We start from the raw sequence: 24,473 nt of genomic DNA on the forward strand, positions 1-24,473 counted from the left end.
TGGATTCTTTGTACCCACATGCTTTATTCCTTGTTTATTTCATGGTTGAGCATAGGGGGTAAGTCTAAAACTGTTATTTCTCTGCGTTTTTGGAGAATAAAATGGAGGGTAGGACGAAAAATGCAACAAAAATGATAATTGAAGGAACGTTTTGTTCTGTTTTAAAATGGCAGGACCAGTTTCGTGAGTAGGCCAAAACACGAGGACCAAAAGTGTAATTAAGCCAAAAAAAAAATCAAACACGTAATTGCAACAACATAAAAGAACACGAATTTAATCATAGATTTATCAAAGGATTAAGAAAACAATAAAAATTAACAATTTTTCACTACCCACATGAGTACACAACCCTTATGATGAATAGAGACTCCCCCATTACCTCTAGTTCGAAGAATTTGATGAATTCATACGGTGAAATCTCTCTAGATTCTTCTCGGTGTGCCTCTTGACTCTTTTCTCCACAACCCTAGTTTTTCTTTTGCCGCTTTGTTTCTCTCTTTCTTTCCTCTATTTTATAAGCTCTAATTGAGTTTGTTACCAATCTTTTTAGATTAGTATATAGGTTTGTTACCAATCTTTTCAGATTATTATCTGCACCTCTATATTTTGTTATTATTCTTTCAGTAATTACACCGCCTTGCTATTCACACTCCCCTCTACTAAAATAATTAAAACACTACTCAACTCACTAACTACACCTCTTTTCTACCCATTTTACTAATTCACCTCCGTTGACACTCTACTTTCTTATTCTCTTTAAAAACTCTATTTTCTTCCTAAACATTATTTTCTCTCACCCTTTCACTGACTAACCAACCCATTTACTTTCTCCTTGCATATTCTTCCAATAAATATGAATATTTAATTAATACTACCTAAAAACATATACTAATACTAACATTAATACTAATATTATCTAAAAATAATATTAATAAACTAATATTAAAAATCGGGGTGTTACAAACAACACCCTGACAAATTGAATGAGATGCCATTTGGTATAAGAAAATGAGTTTTTGCTGTTAGGGCGCAAGCTATGGGAGACTGGGCACGGAAGAAATGAAGAAGATAGAAAAAAACAAAGACAGGAAAGTGGAAAAATTAGGTTTAAAATTTCAAAATTTGACGGCGATGATCAATTTCAAAAAGATAAGAAAATACAAGAGTTATTTCACAACAAAAAAAAATATTAAGGACTAAAACCGCGCTAACTTACATAACCTTTTACATATTTAAGGCTAAAAGTAAAAACCACTCCCTGAAAAACCCTACAAAATAATCGCAAGAGAGTATCGTGGAGCCGTATTGTGAGAAATGACGAGAGCTTACACAGTAAAGGGGAAAAAGCGAAAGAACAAAGACGCAGCCACAAATCAAAACCATGAAGAAGAAGAAGAAGAAGAACAACAAATTCAAGCAGCACCAAAGAAACCAAATCTTCAGAACGATGAACAAAGTGCTCCAATAGCAACAACAACAACAGAGGAATCTGAACTTCCTGGTATTCCAATTGCTCCTTTAAGTGAAAAGAATAACGAGAAACAAAGTGTTATATTCATTCTCGAAAAAGCTTCTTTAGAAGTCGCTAAAGTTGGCAAGGTACGTTTTTATCGCGCTTTTATTCAATTATTTGACCTTATCTATTCATATATACACTTGTGAGACTACATAATTGTTTGGATTGACTTATTTGAGTTTATTTACGGCAGAAAACAGCTTGTAATTCCTTATAAGCTGTTTATCCGATCATAACCTATATGGGAGAACTTACGAAAAGGGCTTATGACATGTCTAAAAGCTGTTTGCTCTCCAAAACTGCTTATAAGAAAACAATTAGTACATAAGTGTCTGTTTGTTTTGGTGGTGGATATGTGTATTTGGATAGATGCTACAATTTGTAGGCTCTGTATTTTCACATTCCAAGGCTCTTAAACACATGCAAAGTTGTTTTCAGATTATTTCTATAAGATTTTCAGTGTAGCTTATTAATACAAATTTTAGATTATACGAAAATGATTTGACTTTATTTTATTTGTGGTACAGAAATAGCTTATTCTTAAGCGCTTATATGATGAGAGTTTATGCTATATAAGCTGCAAAGTAAGTTGTTTATCCAAACAAGGCTAATCTGGGAGTTCTTATGAAAATAAAGGGCTTATGACATGTTTATAAGTTGTTTTCAACTTGTTTACTTGAGCCCTGGAGGATAGCTAAAATGAAAACAATTTGATTTTTTTTCTTCATCTTTTGTATTAGAAACAGGTTATACATATGCCCTTTTATTATAATTGATTTTGTATAAGCACTTGAACTGTTTACCCAATCAAAGCCTTTATTCATATAGTCTCTGTAAAGAATTTTTATAATGTCAACCGATTCTTACGTACACATTTATATGATAATTGTTTACGAGAGGTGTAATATTCTGTTACGTACACACTTATATGATAATCGTCAATGCTATAACCGCTTTATTAAACGGTTATCCAAACAAGGCCTTCATTCACATAGTCTCTAAGGTTTACAATGATAATGTATCCAAAGTAAACACTTGTATTAATATTGTTTTTTACTAGCAAAGATGTTGTGATGCTTCGGTATTGCGAGTAATAATGATTTTGAACTGTTTCTACAGACATATCAACTGTTGAACTCTGATGAGCATTCTAATTTCCTCCGCAAACATAGCAAGGATCCTGCTGATTACAGACCTGACATTTGTCATCAGGTTGGTTCCAAAATGTTTTTATCGATTGTATTCTTACTACTTTCTGTTACCTAGTTTGATGTTTATGCTGCTAGATACCACTAGGAAAACACTAAAGATAAATCAAACTTTGCTAACGAATCTACATGGTTTGCCTCACGCTAAATATGATAATTACTGCAAGCTCCATTCGACTGCATTAACCGACAAAAACAAATACTGTGAGTGAATCAAATTATAGTTTAGTTTATTTGAAGAACAAGCATGCTTAGTAACAATTTGCTTTTGAACCCCCAAAACTGTCTCGTTTTTGTCCTTAATTTTTAGTCAAAATTAAGGACACTTCAAAAACTTCAAAAACATTTAAGCATAACCAAGGTAGCCAGGATCGAGTTCCAGCACGTAGGATCGCATGATCTTATGTGCTTTCCCCACCCAAACGAGCTGCGACCTTGATCTGGGTTGTTTTTGCCATTTTTTTGGTCAGGATAGAAACGCAAGAAAAAATGTGCTGCGCTGGCCAATTTGGGCTGGGTTTCGCGAACCGGGTCGGGTCAAAAATAAAACCCGGTTTTATATGTAAAAACGAAACGCGTTTCTTTCATCTTCAACTTTGCTAAACCCTAGCCAAGCGGCGGCTGCGATTGCATCTCCCTTTTTCGGTGAAGTTTTCGCCATCGTTCACTCTCTTCCATCACCGAACCTTGTTTTCGTTCACTTTCATCCACTAAAACTCAGTTTTTCACATTATCCATGACTCTCTGCGTTTTTTCCTCCCTTATCTCTAGTCTCTGTTATGATTTTGAATAATGATGATGATTATGACTCATTAATGTGTAGTTTAATGCACTTAAGTTTTATAAGTTTTTTTATTTTTATGTTTTTGAGTGTGTATGTATATGTGAAGTTACAATTTTGCCCTTGAGTGGGTTCTTATGAACCGTGTTACGTTCCCCGACTTTACGTCCCTTCACCGGCCGATCGAACCTACGTAGAAACTCGTTCCTGACTACATTGAGCATAACAATTTTGAATCTCATTCTATATAAAATGTTGTTTTCAGGCACTTCTATCTATTTTAGATAGCCCACTAAATAAAGCTGGGAGGTTGAAAATGGTATACATAAGGACTGAAAAAGGTGTTCTTATAGAGGTTAAGCCCTATGTTCGTATTCCAAGAACATTCAAACGGTTCGCTGGTGTCATGTGTAAGTTTTAGCTATTTGACTGTGTTAACACTTAGGACTACTATCTTGTGTGTCTGCATGATTTTCTTTTCGCGAGGAAAATTAATAATCTCTCATTTGTTGCTTTTAAACATTGCTGTTTTGCAGTGGAACTGCTTCAGAAATTGAGTATAACTGCTGCTGGAAAACGTGAGAAACTACTCCGCACGATCAAAAACCCCGTAACCCAGTATTTGCCCGTCAACTCTCGAAAAGCAGGTTAGTTATTGTTGTTGTTGTCCAATGGTTTAAAAAATGACTCCATTCAGTGTTGTCAATTGTTGATCGCAGAAAATAACAGTTCGGTCATATTCTATTACGCCACAATGCGATAGTATTAACTGCGCTATAGCCACTATTTAACAACACCTTGCACTAATAGTTGGTGGGAAACCAATAGCGAATTGTTCGAATTCCGCTTTGCAATAGCGCTGCTATAGCTGCTATTTGACAACACTGATATCATGAAGGCCGCATGTTTATTTCATTTGATTAGATAGACAGTGGAAATTGATCTGATTTCTATTCAATTTGTTTCTTCCTTTTTGTACACTGTTGTGTTTCTCTTCTCTTAAAAAAATATAAGTTGATTCCTTTGAATGTTAGGTTTATCTAAAAGTTCAGAGAAGCTGGTAGACATGAACAGCTATTTGTCAACAATTCCAAGCAATCAGGACCTTGTCTTTGTGGTACTCCCTAACTCAATTTTTAAATTCCTTTGCCTATTTATCTCAGTTGATGACTAACTTTTGAATGATCTAATTTAAGGTAGGAGCAATGTCACATGGAAAGGTTGAGACAGATTACACAGATGATTATATAGCTGGTATGTTATCCTTGTATTCACTTTTCCTTAAATTTGGTCCGAAGACCAAGAGCCTGTTTGGATTTGCTAATTTGAGTTCATCTATTGTCATAAGAATTTGTGAGACTGGGAGAACATATGAAAACAAATTTTGACATCCCATAAACTGTTTTCAGCTTATTTCCACAAGCTCTCTAAGATAGCTTATGAAAACAACTTATAACTTGTATGAAGGCAATCTGACTTTTTTTGTCTTTTACTATAGAAATAACGTATGCATAAACACCTATATGATAAGCGCTTGATTAAGCTGTTTATCCGAATATGATCTTAATGTATTTGCGCACAATGGAAAAAAGTACTTTTGAGTTTCTTACTTCACCGTGTTTTCTGATTGCAGTTTCTGATTACCCTTTAAGTGCTGCTTACTGTATTACAAGGATTACTAATGCCATTGAGGGAAAGTGGAACATATTGTGATTTAGCTTCTTCTATTTATGCTGGATGAACAGTATATTCGTTCGAGTTGCACATTTAGCTTATGTAATATCAGTTTTGTTTTTGTAACTTCCTAGTCCAAATTATCTCTATGTTGCTCTACATCATAGGATTGTTTTTAACTTCCTAAATTATCTATATGTTCTTCTACATCAAAGAAACTCTTGTTCTCTAATTGGTATAAAAGCATTTTATGACAAATTTTATGGTTTCTATGAAAATAATAGAGGTCAAGAGTAAGGTCTTGTAGTGAGTATATTGATGGTACATACATGCAATGAGATCTACCAATTTTGTTGGATATTTTTCTAGTTACACCCTATAAACTTCCCGTAGTGTATTTATCAGATCAAAATCTCAAATCCACGTACTTAATATACATTTTTCATGTAAACAGTAACGATTTACGCTTACCACCAAAATATGTTCACCATTAGATTCAATTTTCACCACATAAATAAATAAAGTGCATGTTAATCAAATCATATGGTTCTTTAAAAGGATATGAAAAGAATTGTAGATTTCAGTAAGGCATGTTGTCAAGGAGAAATGTGTTGCTGCAATTGTGGTGATGATAGAATCCCAAGTTCGATGACCATGTTACTCAATTTTTGTTATTATTGTGCTATCGCGAAGGTAATGGATCTTTGTGAGAGGGATTTTTTTAAGAGTAGTCTTTGCGAGAGAGATGAAGAGTAAGATTGAGAGATAAAAATATTGGGTTTGTAAAATTAATATTGGCTTAATTGTACTTTTGGACCCCTAACTAATTTAAATACAAAACAGCCCCCTATGTTTTGATTCTTTGACAGTTTTAAACCCCTAGTCCAGTGTTGACTCGGTCAACGCTGACGTGGCACCCTAAGTGTGGTGCCACGTGTCAAATTTTTTATTTTTTATTTTTATTTTGCCTTGGGGGGTCAAAACTGCCAAAGAATCAAAACATAGGGGGCTATTTTGTATTTAAATTAGTTAGGGGTCCATAACCGCAACTTTTGGAAAGATAGGGGTCCAAAAGTGCAATTAAGCCATTAATATAAGACCAAGGGATATATTGGTATTACGATAAAATATTAAAAAATTTGGTTATAAGATTTTTTTTTTTTTGAAGAATGGTTATAAGAATTGTTGGTGGCTTGGTGCCATTCAAAAATATAAAAATTTATATTATATCTGATTTATTAATTTTTTTGAAAGGATATATTTGTTATATTGTTGGTGTTATTGAAAAAGATAACAATAGTTTGTTACGATATTAAAGTGAAAAATATTTGTACCTATAATTTTAATCAAAATTAAAATTTTATAAAATTACTGTTTATATTTTAAATGCATTAGCACAGTATAAAAAGCAAACATACGCTAATATTGATATATTATTCTATTTTGGTTTTTTCAAAAAAATAGTTAAATATTCGATATATCAATCAATCAATATTCTATATTTTTTTTGTCATAAAAAATATCTACTATATTTTTTTTTAAAATCTTCTTCAAAAGATATAACAACTAAACCGTATAAAAAAAGGAAAAATCTTTTTCAAAATCAAGTATAAAAAAAAAAAAAAATCTTCAAAATCAAATCTGAATATAAAACTTGTTTGCCAAGTTTTCCTCAAAATAAAAAAAAAAAACTTATTTGCCAATTAGACCCTAGTTGCTTGCTTTATAAATAGCACTCACGCCTTTTCTTTTTAATTCAATTCACTCATTCTATTGTCCAAGTCAGAGAAAGAAATATAGTGTTTAGGGTTTTTATCCAAATCAAAATCATGTCTGACGGTGTTGAATCATCAACGGCGACGAAGAAGATCACACTGAAGAGTTCCGACAACGAGACCTTCGAAATTGAAAAGGCGGTGGCATTAGAATCTCAAACGATCAAGCATTTGATCGATGACAATTGTGCCGACGACAGTGGAATCCCTCTTCCAAACGTTACCGGCAAGATCTTGGCTATGGTTATTGAGCATTGCAAGAAGCATGTTGACGCTACCAGTTCTGATGAAAAGCCCTCTGAAGATGAAATTAACAAATGGGACACTGAATTCGTCAAGGTTGACCAAGATACCCTCTTCGATCTCATCTTGGCTGCAAACTATCTAAACATCAAAAGTCTGCTGGATCTTACATGCAAGACTGTAGCAGACATGATCAAGGGTAGGACGCCGGAGGAGATTCGTAAGACTTTCAACATTATTAATGATTACACTCCGGAGGAAGAGGAGGAAGTCCGTAGCGAAACTCAATGGGCTTTTGACGAATGATTAGAGTCTAGGGTTAGGGTTTAGCCTCTAGCGTTGTTTGCTGAGACTAAAAGATAGTTAAGAGACTAATGCTTTGTTGGTTATTTTATTTTAAAATAGGGTTTCATGTCATGCTTTGTTTTCTTCATGCGTTGTTAGCAGACTTATATATGCTCAATTAGTACTGTTTTTTCTTTCGGTTTATATACGTTGGTTGAGTTCGTTCACGAATCTGCATATTAACTGTAGTAGCAACACATATTACATTTTTTTTTATCTTACTCTAAAAATTTATATAGATAGTGTTTCAAACAAAGATATGGAACTGTCAATCATAAGTTTATATCAGTATTGTTGATTGAATCATCTAAGATATGGTTTTTATTTGGTTTTACATTAATGTTGTGGTATTAGTTTTTCTTACTGATTTGAAAGTTAGTGAAAGAGATTCGACTTATGATGCCAAATTGTTGAGTTCTGTTTTAATCTTTTGTGCAGATTGCATTAATGTTGTTCAATTCTTTTTGCGTAGATAAGCATACATGAGACACTGGCAGTGACAGTGTGTTTAGCAGGTTATATGGATTTCGCTAGAATCGTTGTTAATTACTTAGAATTATACTTCGAATGGATTAGCAAGGGACATATTTGGTTATTAATTCTCTCATACAATCATAGGTTGTTAAGTTTAATTAGAAAATTGTGTCAAAAAAAAAGTTTAATTAGAAAATATCATGCAAGGGACATGTTGCAACATCCCTGCAGAGAGTCCAGTTTCAAATGCATCAGTGACAGTGAGTGGCTGGTGTTACAAAGGTTATTGGACAAGTGATATTTATACCTATGTGAATACTTGTTATGGGGTCGTCGGCCTATCCACATAATAGTCTCTATACTTTAATACCAACACATTTTATAGTAAAATATTTGACTAGAGATACTTTAAGAATCATGTCTTTTAGTTAATGGAGTCTCACAATTAAGTCACACTTTGTGTTCCATTAAACTGATTAACTATTCTACGGATATTTTAGCATGAATAATTCGGAGGTTTGGCTATTTGTAAACTTCTTTGTTGAGAAGTAGGCACCAAAGCGGTCTCATCTTCGTCTACGTCTGTTGGGATTTCCCTTTGAAGAGCTGCTTTTGTTTGTAGAAGGTCTTCTTCGATGGACAAAGATGTTGGCAGCAACGACATATTAATTGCTAGATGATAATCGTTGTTTATAATAGTAGTATTAAATATTAATATTACTACTAATGTTACAAGAAGGTCACACACATAGGACAGACATATGAGAGAATAAATAAGTGAAACTTATTATTTTAATTAGCGAAATTAGAGAAACGTAGAACACCGTAGGTTCCGGTGCGTTTTAATGAAACATAGTGCACCATATGGTATGGTATGTGCTAATGAGTATATAAATAAGACTAATTAGGGTGCAAGTTTTAATCAACATAAGAAATAGAAACCCTAGCCGCTCTAAATTCTCTAACACTTCTCTCAAAAGCTCTGAGCGTTCTGGCTAGCAACTGCCAGAGGAGAAGAGTTGTTTGTGTGGTGAAGTAGAGGTTGCGCTACAAGAGGTATAATATCTAATCACTGATTCATATCTATTCATAATGATCCATGAAAGGAAAATTTTAAATTATTTGCTTTGTTGTTCTATCTAATTATCGCTATTTTCCCTTCATAATCTACTATATTTCGATTGAAAAAAAAGATCTACTATATTGTCGAAAATTTTTTTAGTCACACCCCATATAATTTTGGTTACACCCAAATTATCGGCTGAACGCGATCAAGGTTGAAATTAAGAGGAATTAGTTATTCTGCGCTGGTCCCTTCATTTCAGTCTCAAAACTTAAACATTCTCAAGCTGCCCGTGTTTTTTCTACAAATGAAAGTTCAGATTTTTTATACGGCATTCAAACGTCAATGTCGATTAACCAGTTTAGGCAGAACAATTATTCAACTGGTAACATGAATTTAAGCCAATGATTCTAGTGAATTTACAATTCCAAGACTTCAGAGCTAATGATAATAATGCAAATTGTTGTCTTTCTTGCATCTCAATCACTCTTTTGTTGGAGTTACTATAATTCTTGGCATGTATGTACCTTCATATCCCAACTCCAAAAACTCTATTCTTGGCCTCTATTATTTTTGTAGAAACCATAAAATTTCCCATAAAATACTCTGTGTGACCAATTAGAGAACAAGAGTTCCAATGATTTGACCTCAATATGTTCACCTCGCATAAATAGAAGAAGCTAAATCACAATATGTTCCACTTTCCATCAATGTCTCACAAATTCTTATGACATTAGATAAACTCGAATTATCCCAACCAAATTTAATGAAATCTGACTCGTTCTTTCGGCCATCCCTCCTACCTGAAATTAGATCTTTCAAGAGTAATCGTCAACTGAGATAAAAAGGCATAGGAATTTAAAAATTGAGCTTATGAGTGATTAATAATCGAGATTGCTTGGAATTGTTGACAAATAGTGTTTAATGTTTCTCACCTTCTCTGAATTAAAAGATAAACCTAACATGCGAATGAAGTAAAGATAGTCGTGCTAACATAATCAAATCAAAATATTTAACTAAGTAAAACTTACAAGTGACACTAGCGAACCATTTGAATGTTCTTGGAATACAACCATAGTGTTTAACCTCTTAAGACTGTTCTTGGAAATGATTTATGTGATAAATTAATATCAGTCCTTATGTTGCCTGTTGATCTAGATTTTATAATCTATATAACCAAAATATTAAAAATCAAGTAATCAATGGTTTATGAATTATTAAATAAATATCATATATATGGTAGGAAATATCAAGGTTGACATGCATTCTAAAAGAAATCAAAATTGGCATTAAAATATGAACTTATTGATCTCAATCTACCAACCAAATATGTGTCGAATGATAACACGTAAAATGCACTATTATTTTGACTCGTCTTACACATTTTTTTTATGCTGGTATTGTGTGTCTATTTCAGGTATTTATCGGTTAAAGGTCTCCGCGCGTCAAAATGATGAAATTCAGCGAAAAAAGGAAAGAAAGGGTAAAAAAGGAAAAGAAGGTTAAAAGCTCAGAAGTCAGGTGGAGAGCAAAAGACAGACCAATTCTTTCCCACGTTTGAAAAGCAGTTTTCTCACTTCCTCCATTTTCTCCACTACTAGGAACATGATCAGAAGCACTTCAGAGCAGATTTTTCCCTATAAATAGACCTGAAGAACTCAGTTGAAGACACCAAGCTTTTTAGAGAGAAATTGTGTTATTTAGAAACTGATTATTGCTTATCGTAATTTAAGCTTTTGTTTAGCTATCGTACAATTTTACAATTTCAGAACCTTTCTTAATTGCAATTTTGAATTAAGTAACTATTTCAATTTCTAGTTCCTGTTTTCATCATTCCTTTTTCATTCCAATTTAGTTTTTCTTGCCATATTTTCCAATTGCCGTGTTGCTACCTACCTTGCTTTAACTCAAGCCATGAGTCTATATTGTTGTGTGGCTATTTAATTGAATTTCCATTGCTAAGAATTCAATAGTGCCGTGTGTATTTCTTCAAATTCCTGGCTGCACCGTCCGTTCATTTCACTTTCAATTGGAGAATTGGAGTTTCATTCAATTCCAATTGCTTGTAATTGTTGTGCTTCGCTGCTGTCCTGTTACTTCATATTGTTGCTGCACTTCTGTTCTGTTGCCGTGGCCTTTTTCTTATAATTGAAAGTACCCATCATTAACAGGTTAGTTTCTGCTCATTCATTTTGTTCTTTTAATTTCTCTCTTTCAATGATGATGAATGTTATGAATAAAAGTGTGTTTATTATAATTACCATGTCTGAGTAGATTTCCATAGGGTCTGGAATGTGACGAATGTCGTACTGATGATACTCTGTTAAGTTGTATGTTTAGAAATTGTAACAGGAATTGTTTTTAAGTCTGAAAATTCTGATTTTTAACGATGAATATTTACGGCGAAAGCTGAAATAAAGTGATACCAGTTTCATATCGAAAGAGTGAAACATGTATCTGACTGTAGAATTTTTAGGAATTGATTTTGAAATACAGTGAAAACGTTTTCTTTAATTAATTTAGAAATTTCTAATTTTCAAAAAGGCTATTTTAAATTTGTGGTCGTACATGCGAAAGCTGACGCTTGTGAGTTTAAAATACGGTACCGGGCGCGCGAAAGCCGACGGTACCTTTAAATTAAAATCTTTACTAAAAATAACTTTTCGCGCATAAATTGATTAGTTTTCAAACGGAGTTTTGAAGTTGTAAGGCGTACACGCGAAAGTGGTCGAATAAATTACAAAGTCAAAATTCGGTGTCGTACACGCGAAAGCTAGCGACCCCTTTAATTTAATTCTTCTTACGCGCGAAAATATTATCCTGTTACAATAATAAAATACAATTTAGCAAGCATCAACGGACGACACGAATTACATTCCGGGCTCTCGTCATTTAAAAATTAATTAAAAACAAGTTATTTTTCCAATTTTGCACCCATGTCATTTACAAACGCCTTAGATAAACAACGTAACAATTAACTACGGTACTTGACATTGGTCTCTGTGGGTTCGACAATCTTTTATACTAAAACCGATATTTCCGTGCACTTGTGGACCTATCATCAAACACAAAAACACATCAAATTGATGACCGTGGAAAATCCAATTTCGATTCGATAGATATAAACAAGTACTAAGATTATATATATCTAATAGATAGTCCCTTAAACAATAATAATCAATAGACATAAACAAGTACTAAGCATATATAAATCTTATTGATGGGCAATCGAATTTCGACTCAATCGATTCATGACGGGTCCTCGACTGAGATTGAAACTATAAGATGTCAAAATACAATAATCGTTAAAAAGCATATTCTAGTTCTTTCATGAATAAAAGCAATCACAACAAAGAGAAATTGACTACATCACTGGAGACTAAATTGCCTGAGAATGAGATTATAAGATGTCAAAATATAATAATCAATAAAACTTTATATAGTTCTTTCATGAATAAAACAAAGCATAACACAGAGAAATTGACGAAACACTGGAGACTAAATTGACTACAGATTCATTCAAAGGCCCAACTATTTTCGCGACGAACTTCCTCCTTTTCCGCGGAGGTGTAATCATTCTTAATGTTGAAAATCTTGCGAATCTCCTCTGGTGTCTTGTCCTTGATGTTGTTTGCTGTAGTCAAACATGCAAGATAATTAGCAGCCAAGATGAGTTTCAAGAGAGTATCTTGATCAATCTTGTCAAATTCAGCGTCCCACTTCTCAAGTTCATCAGAACTTGCAGCATCAACATGTTTCTTGCAATACTCAATAACCATAGCCAAGATCTTGCCGGTTACGTTCGAAATAGGGATTCCAATGTGGTTGGTACACCCGTCGTGGATCAAATGCTCGATCAAATTCTTGCAATTATTTAAAGAATGTTTTACTTTCAATTCAAAATATTATTTTATTGAATAAAAAAAAACTGTTTCTCCTCTAAAAAAAATTAATGAAAAAAAATTTGTTTCTAAAATATTGCATATTGCATTTTCAATTAATTTTTTTTTAAGGAAACAATTAAAATAATTTGTTTCTAGAAAAATTGATTTTCGATTAAAAAATTAGTTTCTATAATATTTTTTTATTAATATAATGCTTGTTACATTGAACTATTAGACACCTAAAGCTAGTACCCGTGAGTTTATCTTAGTTGGTAAGGACAATGTATAATATATGCAAGGTCTAAGGTTCGAACCCCGGACACCACAAAAAAAAAAGACACCTAAAGATAAATTTATGGTACAAGAAGATGGAGGGGGAATGAGGGAAAGGTTCAAGACCGTCTCTCTTAAATTTAAGAAGATAAATTTAAGGCTTTGTTGTACTCGTGTGATTTTAATTTAAATAGTAGTGAAAAAAATTCAACAACGCTTAGAGTGATTAACATCTAATTTCTAGTTAAATATATCAGCAATGGTTCAAACATGAATTTTACCCACGGATAAATGGACATTTACCTACGAACAATGTATATTTGATAGTAAAATAATTGAATGGAGTTTCAACTACGAAAAAATGACATTAAGTGACAGATTTTGTCTGTAGGTAAATGTTTTTTTTTCCCTTTTTCAAATTTTGAAGCCCCTTTAAGTTTGAGGCCCTGTGCCAAGGGCCTAGATGCACTTGCATAGGGCCATCCATGGAAAGGTTTGTCAACCCTCTAACACATCCTTAGTAGGGAGAAGATGAGAATACAAGATGTCGGAGTGGGCGGAGGATATTTTGATGAGCAACCTCAAATCTTGTCAGGTCGCAGCTCCAGCCTAATCTTTGGTGCAAATTTGCAGATTGGGCCAAAAACCTTTGAACATTCATGATATCCCTACAATATGACATGAACCTTTGTATCAAAGGTCAACAGTGAAACATTGGCATCATGACTACTCAGTAGAAATTTATGAAAGAAAAGGAGAAAATATTAGTTGGAATGATAATTTGTGAAGAATGGGTGGGTATTCACAAGGGAAATGCTTACCAATAAGCTAAACCAAACATGTTAAATGATTCAGATTTGCTTACCAAGCCACCGTCCACATTATGGACTAATTCAGATTTTATAATTTGAAACCATCTTTGGTTTTATTCAGCTTATTTAATCTGAACTGATCCAAGACTGTGTTAAAACGTGAAATTTGAAGGGTTTGGGACATTTTGAATTTTATTTTTCGAACTAGTGAAGAACAAGATTTTTGTGTGGTCCACATCGCACTGATAGTTTCTAAGATTTTTGACGTGTATGACTTATTTTCAAAAGACATAACATAACCATGAACATTTATCACGTAGATGTTAATACCAAACTAGTTGTATTGCACTACAACCGGAGGAAACCTAATCTATTTAAAGTTCACGTTGATGTCACAATGTTTAGCTTAAAGGATCAGAAGGACCATATTAACGATTATCTCAACCACAAATTAAAGACACAAAAAGGATGGACAAAGTTCGCACCTCAACATGAATCTAACATAACTTGCTAAATATAGTGAGTGTCATCATTAATCATTAGGATATTGCTATGTATCCCTATTGTCCCGAGAATTTCACTAGATAACAAGTCTCTATATTTTCCTTAAAATATGCCCCACCACCTCCCTTGATTTGTGGTCAGAAAGAAATTTGATTGGACAGTTAAACTCGCTTGCAATTGAGGACAACATTTCTCTCGAGAAATAACATTGCTCTAATCATTAATATCTACCAGCGGTAGTTATAACCTTAATATCAATAGCAAATCATAAGCTTATGTCATCATTAAGTTTTGTATATACAGCCAGCAATTATGGAGTAACTTTGAGTTCCTCATAGGAAGTTGGAAAATATGGAATGTAGTAAAAACACATATTCAATTGAATCTAAATAAAGATGTTGCAGTTGGCAGATAGCATGAAATATGGTAATTATATTAATTCACTACAACATATATTGTAGAACAGAAAATAAAGAACCGTAGAAAAAGAATTATTAAAAAAATAATAATCAACTTCTTTTACTAGAGAAGACAATGACAGACTCACAGCCTTGCCTTTGACCGACGAAATCAAACATGCTGTATTTGATTTGAATGGGGATTCTGCACCTGGCCTAGATGGCTACCCTGATCACTTTTATCAAACTTTTTGTCATATTATTGGCCAGGATGTAGTGAAATCCACTCAATATTTTTTGTCATATTATTGGCCAGGATGTAGTGAAATCCACTCAATATTTTTTCACAAATAACTACATCATGCCCAATCTAAGTATAGTTTGTTACAATATAGAAGTGAAAAATATCTATTATCAATATCTATATTTATAATTTTGATCTAAATCAAAATTTCAAAAAAACTGTTGTTCGCAATTTAACACATTTGCGCAAAAGAAAGAGTGGATATACGGGTATACAATGCCTATCTGAATGATAGTATCAATAACAAATATTTTTATATTGTCAAAAAAATTTCATTGGGAAAAAAATCTTTTAAAAAATATTTTCATTGGGAAAATATGAAAAAATCTATTTCATTAAAAATCAAATATTGTAAAAACACAACTTTTTTTAAAGGATCCCAAAAACAAGTAAAAAAAAAAATCTATTCATTGGTAAAAAATGACAATCTATATAATTGATAATCAAATTATAACGCCCACACTAAACGTATCTAGAAAGTTTAGCATGTGCATTATCTATAGGTAACCTCGGGGGAAACATAGGGTCACCACATGTCTACAATACAACCTGCCGGTTGATTATACGTGTGTGGATCATGCTTACCTAGACAGTTGTGCACACTAGATCCGTCGTAGGTTCTTCGTATCATAACTCATAAGGCTTGTTTTACTCTACATGTCATGGCGGTCAGGGGAACCTAAGACCGCTATGTCGAGATACCATAAACGCAACAATACCTAGACATAAACCATTCATGACATCATCCTAAACTGGACGATCGGGGAGTTACTAAGATCGTCGGCAGTGTATCTTCATAATCTTATCTTGATGCATAAGCCTACACATATCTTATATCATATCATAAACGTAATCGTATCATAAACACGTTCATTCATTATGTTAGGGGTTAGCGTTGAACAAACATAGTTATCTTGATTCATTTTACGGAGTGTATCGGGTGGAGAGTAACCCCGAGTACAATCCCATACATGACCTATGAAAACCTAACTAAGGTACATCGGACTCCTTCAGTGTCGTGCGGACCCACCTTGCGGAGCTTGTCCCGTTCCCCTGGTGTGAACCTCTTGTATCCCCCTGACATGGATAGCAAGAGACACGACACCTACATCTTGCTTAAAGTCTTGTTCATACATGATAACTTATACTATTACTTGAATACTTATTTACCACGGGTCCGTGACCCGATTAGCGGTAACATGCTTGCATAGTCATTCTTGTTCATAGTGAAGAGCTTAAACTCATCAATTCATATCTTGAAATACTTAGGGATTCATGTTATCATTCTAGTTCTCGACGATCTACGTCGAGGCTGTAACGCCCTAATCGTTATTTTAATTATTTTGGATTTATGTGGAGTCTTTTTATGATTTTAAAATAATATTTGTGGATTTTATGGTGTGTTATATTTTATTATATAGTTTATTTTAATAATAATTAGAATAAGTGATAATTAGTATTAAATTGGAGTTTTGGGGGTTATGTTGGAATTTATTAGAATCAAGGGGGAGTAAATAAAATAAAGAGAAGTTAAGAAAGGAGTTAAGAAAGAAAGAAAGAGAGAGTCAAAATACGTTTTACGTGAAACTGTCAGTTTTGGGAGAAAAGGAGAGAAGAGCAAGGAGATCCAAGTTTGTCAATTGCTGTGCATTTCTTTCTGCAATTCTAAGGTAAGGGTGAGGTTTACCGCAATTGTATAGATTCTAAATTCTGATTTTGATTTTAACAGGTTTATGAGAGAATTGGGAGAAATTAGGTTTTTGTTAAATTAATGGATTTTGAGAGTAGGGATTGCTACATTGATGTTAGAAATGGGTTCTGAATGCATATAACCTTACATTGCATATTTGTAAACTGATTTGGGGAGTGAATTGGAGGAAAATTGGATTTTTGGGGAAAACCTGCATTCTGCCCGTACAGAAGTTCATCGCTCGCCTCGCGAGTAGCCTTGTTCGCCAAGGCGAGTGAGCAACTTCATGGCTCGCCTCGCGAGTGAGACAACTCGCCATGGCGAGTACCTGTGAGGAAAACTGGATTTTTAAAATGTTGTTATAAACCGTAATTTGGTTAGTTTTATGTACCTAGATGATTTTAGAGAGGACTGGAGCAAGTTTTAGATTAAAAAGATGAATAGGGAGCTTAGAATTGATGATTTAGTGAGAAAAATGTCAAAACTCCCGAGAGCACCATATTTTCGTTCGCCTCGAGTTCGCCTCGAGTTCGCCTTGAACTCGCCATGGCGAGCAACTCGTTTTCTGAGCTCGCCATAGCGAGCAGATGTGCTCGCGAGGCGAGTTGCCCAGTATTTGCTTGTTGATTCTGTTTGTTGAAGGTTAATTTATCTTGATGATTAAGCATGGCTATTATAATGGTGTATTTTTCTGGGTGTTCTAAATTGGTTATAATGAATTGATGCTGGCTGGAATGTATGCTTTCATTTAATTAAGGCATACATGAATGTTGTATTTTGGAGTGGTGAGTCATATACATATATATGCATAGGTTGAGTGGTATGTATATATACACAAGTGGGTCAGTTGCATAAACATAAAAGTGGGAGAGCTTCGGCTTTGGAACGCCTTATCGTTTAAAGTGGTGGAGCACTAGTTGCTCAAAGTGGTGTTTAGTGGTGATGACTTATGTCCTGAAAATGAATGCTTTAACCATTCTACGGCGGTGAGGGCTACGACCCTGATTATGGTACTACATGCATGGTTGTTATTAGAGGAGTCTTAGTGGAGTGGTGGTGTGTTGCATGAGTCGTTGTGTTGGGCTTTAATTACCAATTGTTGTTGACTTTGATATTTATTTATGTTGATGAATTATTATGATAGGGTGTTAGATTCAATTGATGCATTCATTATCTATATTATTGTTGTCAATCTCACCCCTTCTGCTTGAAAATGTTGCCCTTCCTATGGGTAACTTGCAGGTGATCCTGAGTAGTTGGTGGTGGCTCAAAGTGTCTAGAGCTCTGATACATTTGGGATGGGTTTACTTATTATGTTTCATTCCTTATGTATCATTTTTGGATTATTGCTGATGTAGCCTATTGATATTGGATTTTATGATGTTAAGGCTTTCATGCCAAGAATTTATTATGGAGGTTAAAACAGTTATTGTTGTTGTTTGATGAGAATATTCCGCTGCAGATTTAATGACAATTTCGAAGGATGTTTAATTAAATAGATTTTTATATTCTATTTAAATTGATTTTGAAAATGTGATGTGACATGCCCGTTTGGGTTTTACTCTGATGTTGAATTATTATTATTTAATTGATTTTGGGAAACGGGGTGTTACAGAGGCTCTATGATGTTTCCCCATACTTAGTTAGTCGCTACCCGAAAAAAACATGTTAAGCTCTCTTTTGCCATTCATGATGTATATATTAATATTGGCCATGATTTTCATTTCAAGAATCGTTTGATGTTATGTGCATTGTTTAGATGTCGTTTAGGGGTTATAAAGTTGGAAATCATCGTAAGAAAAGCTTCAGACTGTACTACATGCCCTAAGATGAGCCAACAAGCAAAAGAGAAGTTGGCTGGGACAACAACATTTCACCATTGGCGAGTTGCTTCTGGGGAATTTTGCTATAGGTAAAATTATTTCGCTATTAGCGAATTTCTTCGGGCTTCAATTCCAACTCTAACTCAAAGGTGGTAAACTAATCTAAGAACTCACATGATGATTTGCAGCATTCTTCAAGCTTCAATTCCAACTCTAACTCTAGTCATAAAACCCTAGTTCTTGATACATCCATGATTCTTAGCTCATCCAACCAAACCAAGCTTTAATCCATCCTTCTATTTGTTTCTTGTTCATGAAGCTTCTATGATTCTTGCCCTACATGGCAATGGGGCGGGGTGGGGACGGGTTTCGCCTTCCCCATCCCCATCCTTACTTCCATATACTTACTTGTTACCCTACCCATATCCAACGGGGATGAGAAATTGAATCCCATCCCCGTCCCCAATGGGTTCGGGTATTCCCACCGCATCCCTGTCCCCGTAGTGAATCAATTTTTTTAATAAAAAAAAGTTTTTTTTTTAAGCTTCAATGGTAATGTTGTAATGCATTATCCAACAATTTGCACTTATTTTTAAAATTTTGTTACCGAATAATTCGGTTGCTCCTTTAACTATCCGTGAAAGTTCTTATATCATGACAATTATCAAACCAAATAACATGGCATATCATTATCAACCTCCTTAACAAAAACTAAAATATGACCTTTCTACATTCGGGAAGGGTTTGGGTATGGGTTCGGGGTGGGTTTGGGCGGGTACCCGTATTACCTGTCCCGTACCCGTATTTTGAAATCGGGGAAAACCCAAACCCAGTCAAATCGGGGTTGGTTTGGGCGGGTACCCATATGCATGAGTTTTGTTGCCATGCCTAATTCTTGCTTAATCACTAAATGCATGCATTTGGAAGCATGAGGGAAGGGGGCACCATTCTAGAGAGAAGGAGGAGAGAGTTCCAAAATCTCAACCTAGAGAGAGAAGTAACATGAAGTTATGAAGGTTTTGATTCCAAACATCCTTATATACCCCCTTGATGCAATTACTAAAATGCCCTACGTCTTAATCGTATTTATGCTAACACTGATGATTAACCCGTGTTTAACTGACACTGTATCCTAGTGCATTCCTCATCGTAGTGAATTCCATGAACATTGTTCTTTGATGCACTCTCAACTGATATAATTCCAATGCTGACGAGTGAGATATTACACAAATAGTGTAAAAAAAAAAACACTTTTTCCTAGAGCATTCCAAAAACAAGTCAAAAAAATTTATTGGGAAAAAAAACTTTAAAAAAAATTTTCATTCGAAAAAATAAAAAATCTATTTAATTGAAAATCAAATATTATAAAGACACAACTTTTTCTAGAGGATTCCAAAAACAAGTAAAAAAACCTCTCAAAAAAATATTTTTATTGGGAAAAATAGATAAAATCTACCTCATACACAATCAAATATTGTAAAAACTTTTTTCTAGAGGATACCCAAAACAAGTAAAAAAAAATCTCTTAAACAAATATTTTCATTGGGAAAAAAAGAAAAAATCTATTTAATTGAAAATTAAAAATTGTAAAAACACAACTTTTTTCTAGAGGATTCCAAAAACAAGTCAAATAATATTCATTGGGAAAAAATCTTTTAAGAAATATTTTCATTGGGAGAAAAAAGAAAAAATCTATTGAATTTAAAATCAAATATTGTAATAACACAACTATTTTCTAGAGGATTCCAAAAACAAGTCAAATAAATTTCATTGGTAATAAATAAAAATTATATTTAACTGAAAATCAAATATTGTAAAAGCACAACTTTTTTGTAGAGGATTCCAAAAACAAGTAAAAAAAAATTCATTGGGAAAAAATGAAAAAAAGTAATTTAATTGAAAATCAATTATTGTAAAAACACAACTTTTTTCTAGAGGATTCCAAAAATAAGTCAAAAATAAATTTTTTTTTTTTTTAAAATTCAATGGGAAAAAAAGAAAAAATCTATTTAATTGAAAATCAAATATTATAAAAAAAAACAACTTTTTTCTAGAGGATTCCAAAAACAAAACTTGTTGGGCAAGACCCTAGTCGCTTGCATTATAAATAGTACTACTGACTAACATCAAATTATTTTTCAATAAAAACTCCACTCGCTCCCTCTCTTTGTTTTCAAACTCAGAGAAAGACAAAAATTTAGGGTTTCGAAAAAGAGAAGAAAAAAAATCATGTCATCATCCAAAGAACATCATCCTGAATCATTGGCGACCAAAGAAGATCTCCTTGACTCATCTGCGAAGAAGATCACCCTCAAGAGTTATGACGGTGAAACCTTTGATATCGAAGAGGCAGTGGCATTAGAATCTCAAACTATCAAGCATTTGATCGATGATGTTTCCGACGACACTGGAATCCCTATTCCGAATGTAACTGGCAAGATCTTGGCTAAGGTTATCGAGTATTGCAAGAAACATGTTGAATATGCAAGATCCAATGAAAAACCACCGGAGGATGAACTTAAGAAGTGGGATGCTGAATTCGTCCAGGTTGATCAAGAAACCCTCTTCGATCTCATCTTGGCTGCTAACTATTTGAACATCAAGAGTCTTTTGGATCTTACTTGTAAGAGTGTGGCAGACATGATGTTGGCGGCTAAGACGCCAGAGGCGATCCGTGAGACATTCAACATTAAGAATGATTACAGTCCTGAGGAAGAGCAGAAAATTCGTAGCGAAAATCAATGGGCTTTTGAATGATTATTATAGATTAATTAAATCCGTAGTCAATTTAGTATCTAAAGCCTTTTATTTATATAATTTAAAGATCTATTTTATGTTATGAGATTAATGTTTCCTTGATTATTATATTTTAACATTTTACAATATCAATTAAGAATCTGTCATATGGGTTTTACGTTATGCTTATTTTTAATTTTGTGTATATATGCTTTATAGTTATGTTATGCTTTAAAATAGGATTTTTGACATATTGAGATTGAATGGTTCATATTTTAATGCAGATTTTGAGATTTTTTTGAATCCCACATAATAAATTTATATCGACAAAAGATATGAACCTTCAATTGTAAAGAGGTTGATTATAAGTGATGTTCTTTCTTTCTCTGATATGAAGTTTTACTATTTAATCGGTTAGTGTATCCTTTTAATTTGGTTGTATCTTTCAGCTCCTTCACAATTTTTTTGAACTTTTCATTTCCTTGTTCTGTTTTCATTTGAAATTGTGGTATGAGAGTGGTAGTTGGATTGCCGATCGAACGTGGATGGAATTGTCCGAGCAGTAGTTGGTGACCAGTTATGGCATATATGCTGAATTTCAATCTGAAGCAATTTTATTTAGGAGAAACATTATTTAGTTGGTTAAGCAAAGAATTTGAGTTGGTTCTAGCAAGTGCCCCACGACTTTGTCACAGAAGCATTTGATTTTCGGAATTTCATTGCTCTTTTGTCAGATAGCAAAAGAAAAACATCAAAACCAAATAAACTGATTTTGAGTTTTACAAATTTAAAGCATAAAACAAAAAACCATCCTAAACGAGGCATAAACAAACAACTGGCTTAGTCGATTAGTCATTTAACCCAAAATGTCATCCCTTGTTCTTCGACACCAACCACCATTAATATCAGAGATTAGTTCTATTAATTACTGAAAAACAATTACTTGATCTGGTTTAAACTCGTGTTATTATTATGTGCTTTCCATACACATGCAAACCAAATGATGACAAGCATATTATGAATTACTTTACCATCATCAAACAAATCGCAAAAAGAAAAGGCGTGTTCTAAAACTCTATTGGAAAGAGCACTACTAACGTCCAACCACCTCAAAACAGACTTATTTTCCACAATCTCCAACAGACGTAATAGAAGTCGGAAATGGATCCGAAATGGTTCATTAAGTGAATATATTTTTGTACATTTTCTGGATAAAGAAGATTCTTAAGCAGGACACGATAATCATATGATTTTAAGCCAAATTGATGATTCAGGTGGATTTAGAGTTGTAAGACTTCTGAGCTTCTGATCGATAGTAATGCAAATTATTATCTTTCTTGCATCTCAATTATTTATAAATAAAATTTCTGTTGGAAGAGCTGCTTTGAAAACAAATTCTTTTAACATTGCAGAATGCAGCTCAGTTTTCTAACTTTGCTCCCATAAATAGGTTACAGTTTTCGCTTCCACGTAAAACAACAAATTGCAATCTTTCATAACATTTCGCTATAACACTCATTGACATTAGGTTCTATATTCTCAACATAAACTGAATATGCAACTCAAACAAATAAATTGTCAAATATATAGCAGCTATACCGCATTAGAATTTGGACATGTCAACTTTATGAAATATGTATTGTAAAATAGCGCAGCATAATTTGGACAAATCTTTATTGTCTCGTGATAGGTTATTCAATATAAAGTGTTGTCAAATAACTACTATAGCACTTCTTTAACACTGTAACAGTTATCTTGTGTGGAGTTTCTCACGCTTTCCAGCAGCAGATACATTGTATGAAGCAGTTCCACAGCAAGGCAGGACATACGAAGATAGGGCTTAACCTCTATGAATACGAACACCTTTCTCGGTCGTTACACTTACCGATTTCAACCTCCTCTCATTTATTATATGCTGATCTCAGATTTTATAGTTTATATAACCAAATAATAAAAAATCAAGATTATCAATGGTTTATGAATTCTGAGATAAATATCAGAGATATGGTAGGAGATGATATATGGTTTTGTGCATTCAAAGTATAATTCTGATTAATGTAATTAAAAAAGAATCCAATGAAGTAAGGTAATAAGTTTTGGATATGCTACTATCAATAGCATTCTATATAATCCCCATCTAACAGTAATTCATAATCTTTTTTAAACCTCAATATTAGCAGTAGTCATAACCTATATTAATAGTAATTCAGATACTTGTGTCATCATGTTTTGGATATAAATCCAGCAACTATGGGGTAACTTAAATTCATCAATATTAACACAGCTCAAACTGGAGCACAAGTCCTACCCGAGTTAGAACCAATACCAAAGCACTCGCTTCAATCCGAATACCTGCACGAAGCCAATATAAGTGAGGATGGAACGGGATAAATAACGATAGTCGTGAAACAAGCACTATATTGAACAATAGAAACAACACGCACCAGACAACACGAAGCCACAATTGCAATTACAAACATAACATATGCCAACAATACACCTGATGCCACGTAACTCAATAGAATACAGAATCAATATAAAATCAAGAGAAAGATTTAGTGTTAATGTTGTGGGTGGAGGAATAAAAAATTTCTTTGAATCAATCCAACAATAATAAATAAATTTCAACTTAATTATAAAGCTTCATACTCATAAACTTGTATCAAACTACCACATACCAAAACTAGAAAAAGAAATCTAAATCGACAAAGACACTAAACTAAATTGGCTAATTCTATAATCATTGAAAAGCCCATTCATTTTTGTGACAAACTGCCTCCTCCTCCTCATCCTTATGACACCAGGAAACCGTTTGAATGTTCTTGGAATACGAGCATAAGTCTTGGTCTCTAAGAACGTCTTTCTCAGTCCTTATATATCAGTTTCAACCCCCAAAATTTATTGCAAATTGATCTCATATTTCATTCATATTACATAACCGAATTATAAATTTCCAAGATTATCAATGTT

General features: G+C 33.5%; 4 protein-coding genes across 4 annotated transcripts; 3 read left to right on the top strand and 1 right to left on the bottom strand.

The window, feature by feature from the left end:
• Positions 1-1,254: 1,254 nt before the first annotated feature.
• On the top strand, positions 1,255-5,437 carry LOC11430617 (ribosomal RNA small subunit methyltransferase nep-1). Its single transcript, XM_003605456.4, has 7 exons — positions 1,255-1,599; positions 2,636-2,728; positions 3,771-3,915; positions 4,042-4,152; positions 4,540-4,622; positions 4,702-4,759; positions 5,139-5,437. The coding sequence occupies exons 1-7, from the start codon at positions 1,315-1,317 to the stop codon at positions 5,216-5,218; spliced, it is 855 nt and encodes a 284-aa protein (XP_003605504.1). The 5' UTR covers positions 1,255-1,314; the 3' UTR covers positions 5,219-5,437.
• Positions 5,438-7,008: 1,571 nt separating this feature from the next.
• LOC11429668 (SKP1-like protein 1A) lies at positions 7,009-7,503 on the top strand. Its single transcript, XM_003605457.1, has one exon. The coding sequence runs from the start codon at positions 7,009-7,011 to the stop codon at positions 7,501-7,503; it is 495 nt and encodes a 164-aa protein (XP_003605505.1).
• Positions 7,504-12,464: 4,961 nt separating this feature from the next.
• On the bottom strand, positions 12,465-12,935 carry LOC11434250 (SKP1-like protein 1A). The gene has a single exon (XM_024780441.2). It carries the CDS (start codon positions 12,856-12,858, stop codon positions 12,595-12,597), a length of 264 nt encoding a protein of 87 aa, XP_024636209.2. The 5' UTR covers positions 12,859-12,935; the 3' UTR covers positions 12,465-12,594.
• An 8,013-nt stretch (positions 12,936-20,948) lies between these two features.
• On the top strand, positions 20,949-21,524 carry LOC11432881 (SKP1-like protein 1A). The gene has a single exon (XM_003605462.2). It carries the CDS (start codon positions 20,997-20,999, stop codon positions 21,522-21,524), a length of 528 nt encoding a protein of 175 aa, XP_003605510.1. The 5' UTR covers positions 20,949-20,996.
• The last annotated feature ends 2,949 nt before the right edge of the window (positions 21,525-24,473 follow it).

Source organism: Medicago truncatula, chromosome 4 (assembly GCF_003473485.1).
Source record: "Medicago truncatula cultivar Jemalong A17 chromosome 4, MtrunA17r5.0-ANR, whole genome shotgun sequence".
NCBI classification, from domain to species: domain Eukaryota; kingdom Viridiplantae; phylum Streptophyta; class Magnoliopsida; order Fabales; family Fabaceae; genus Medicago; species Medicago truncatula.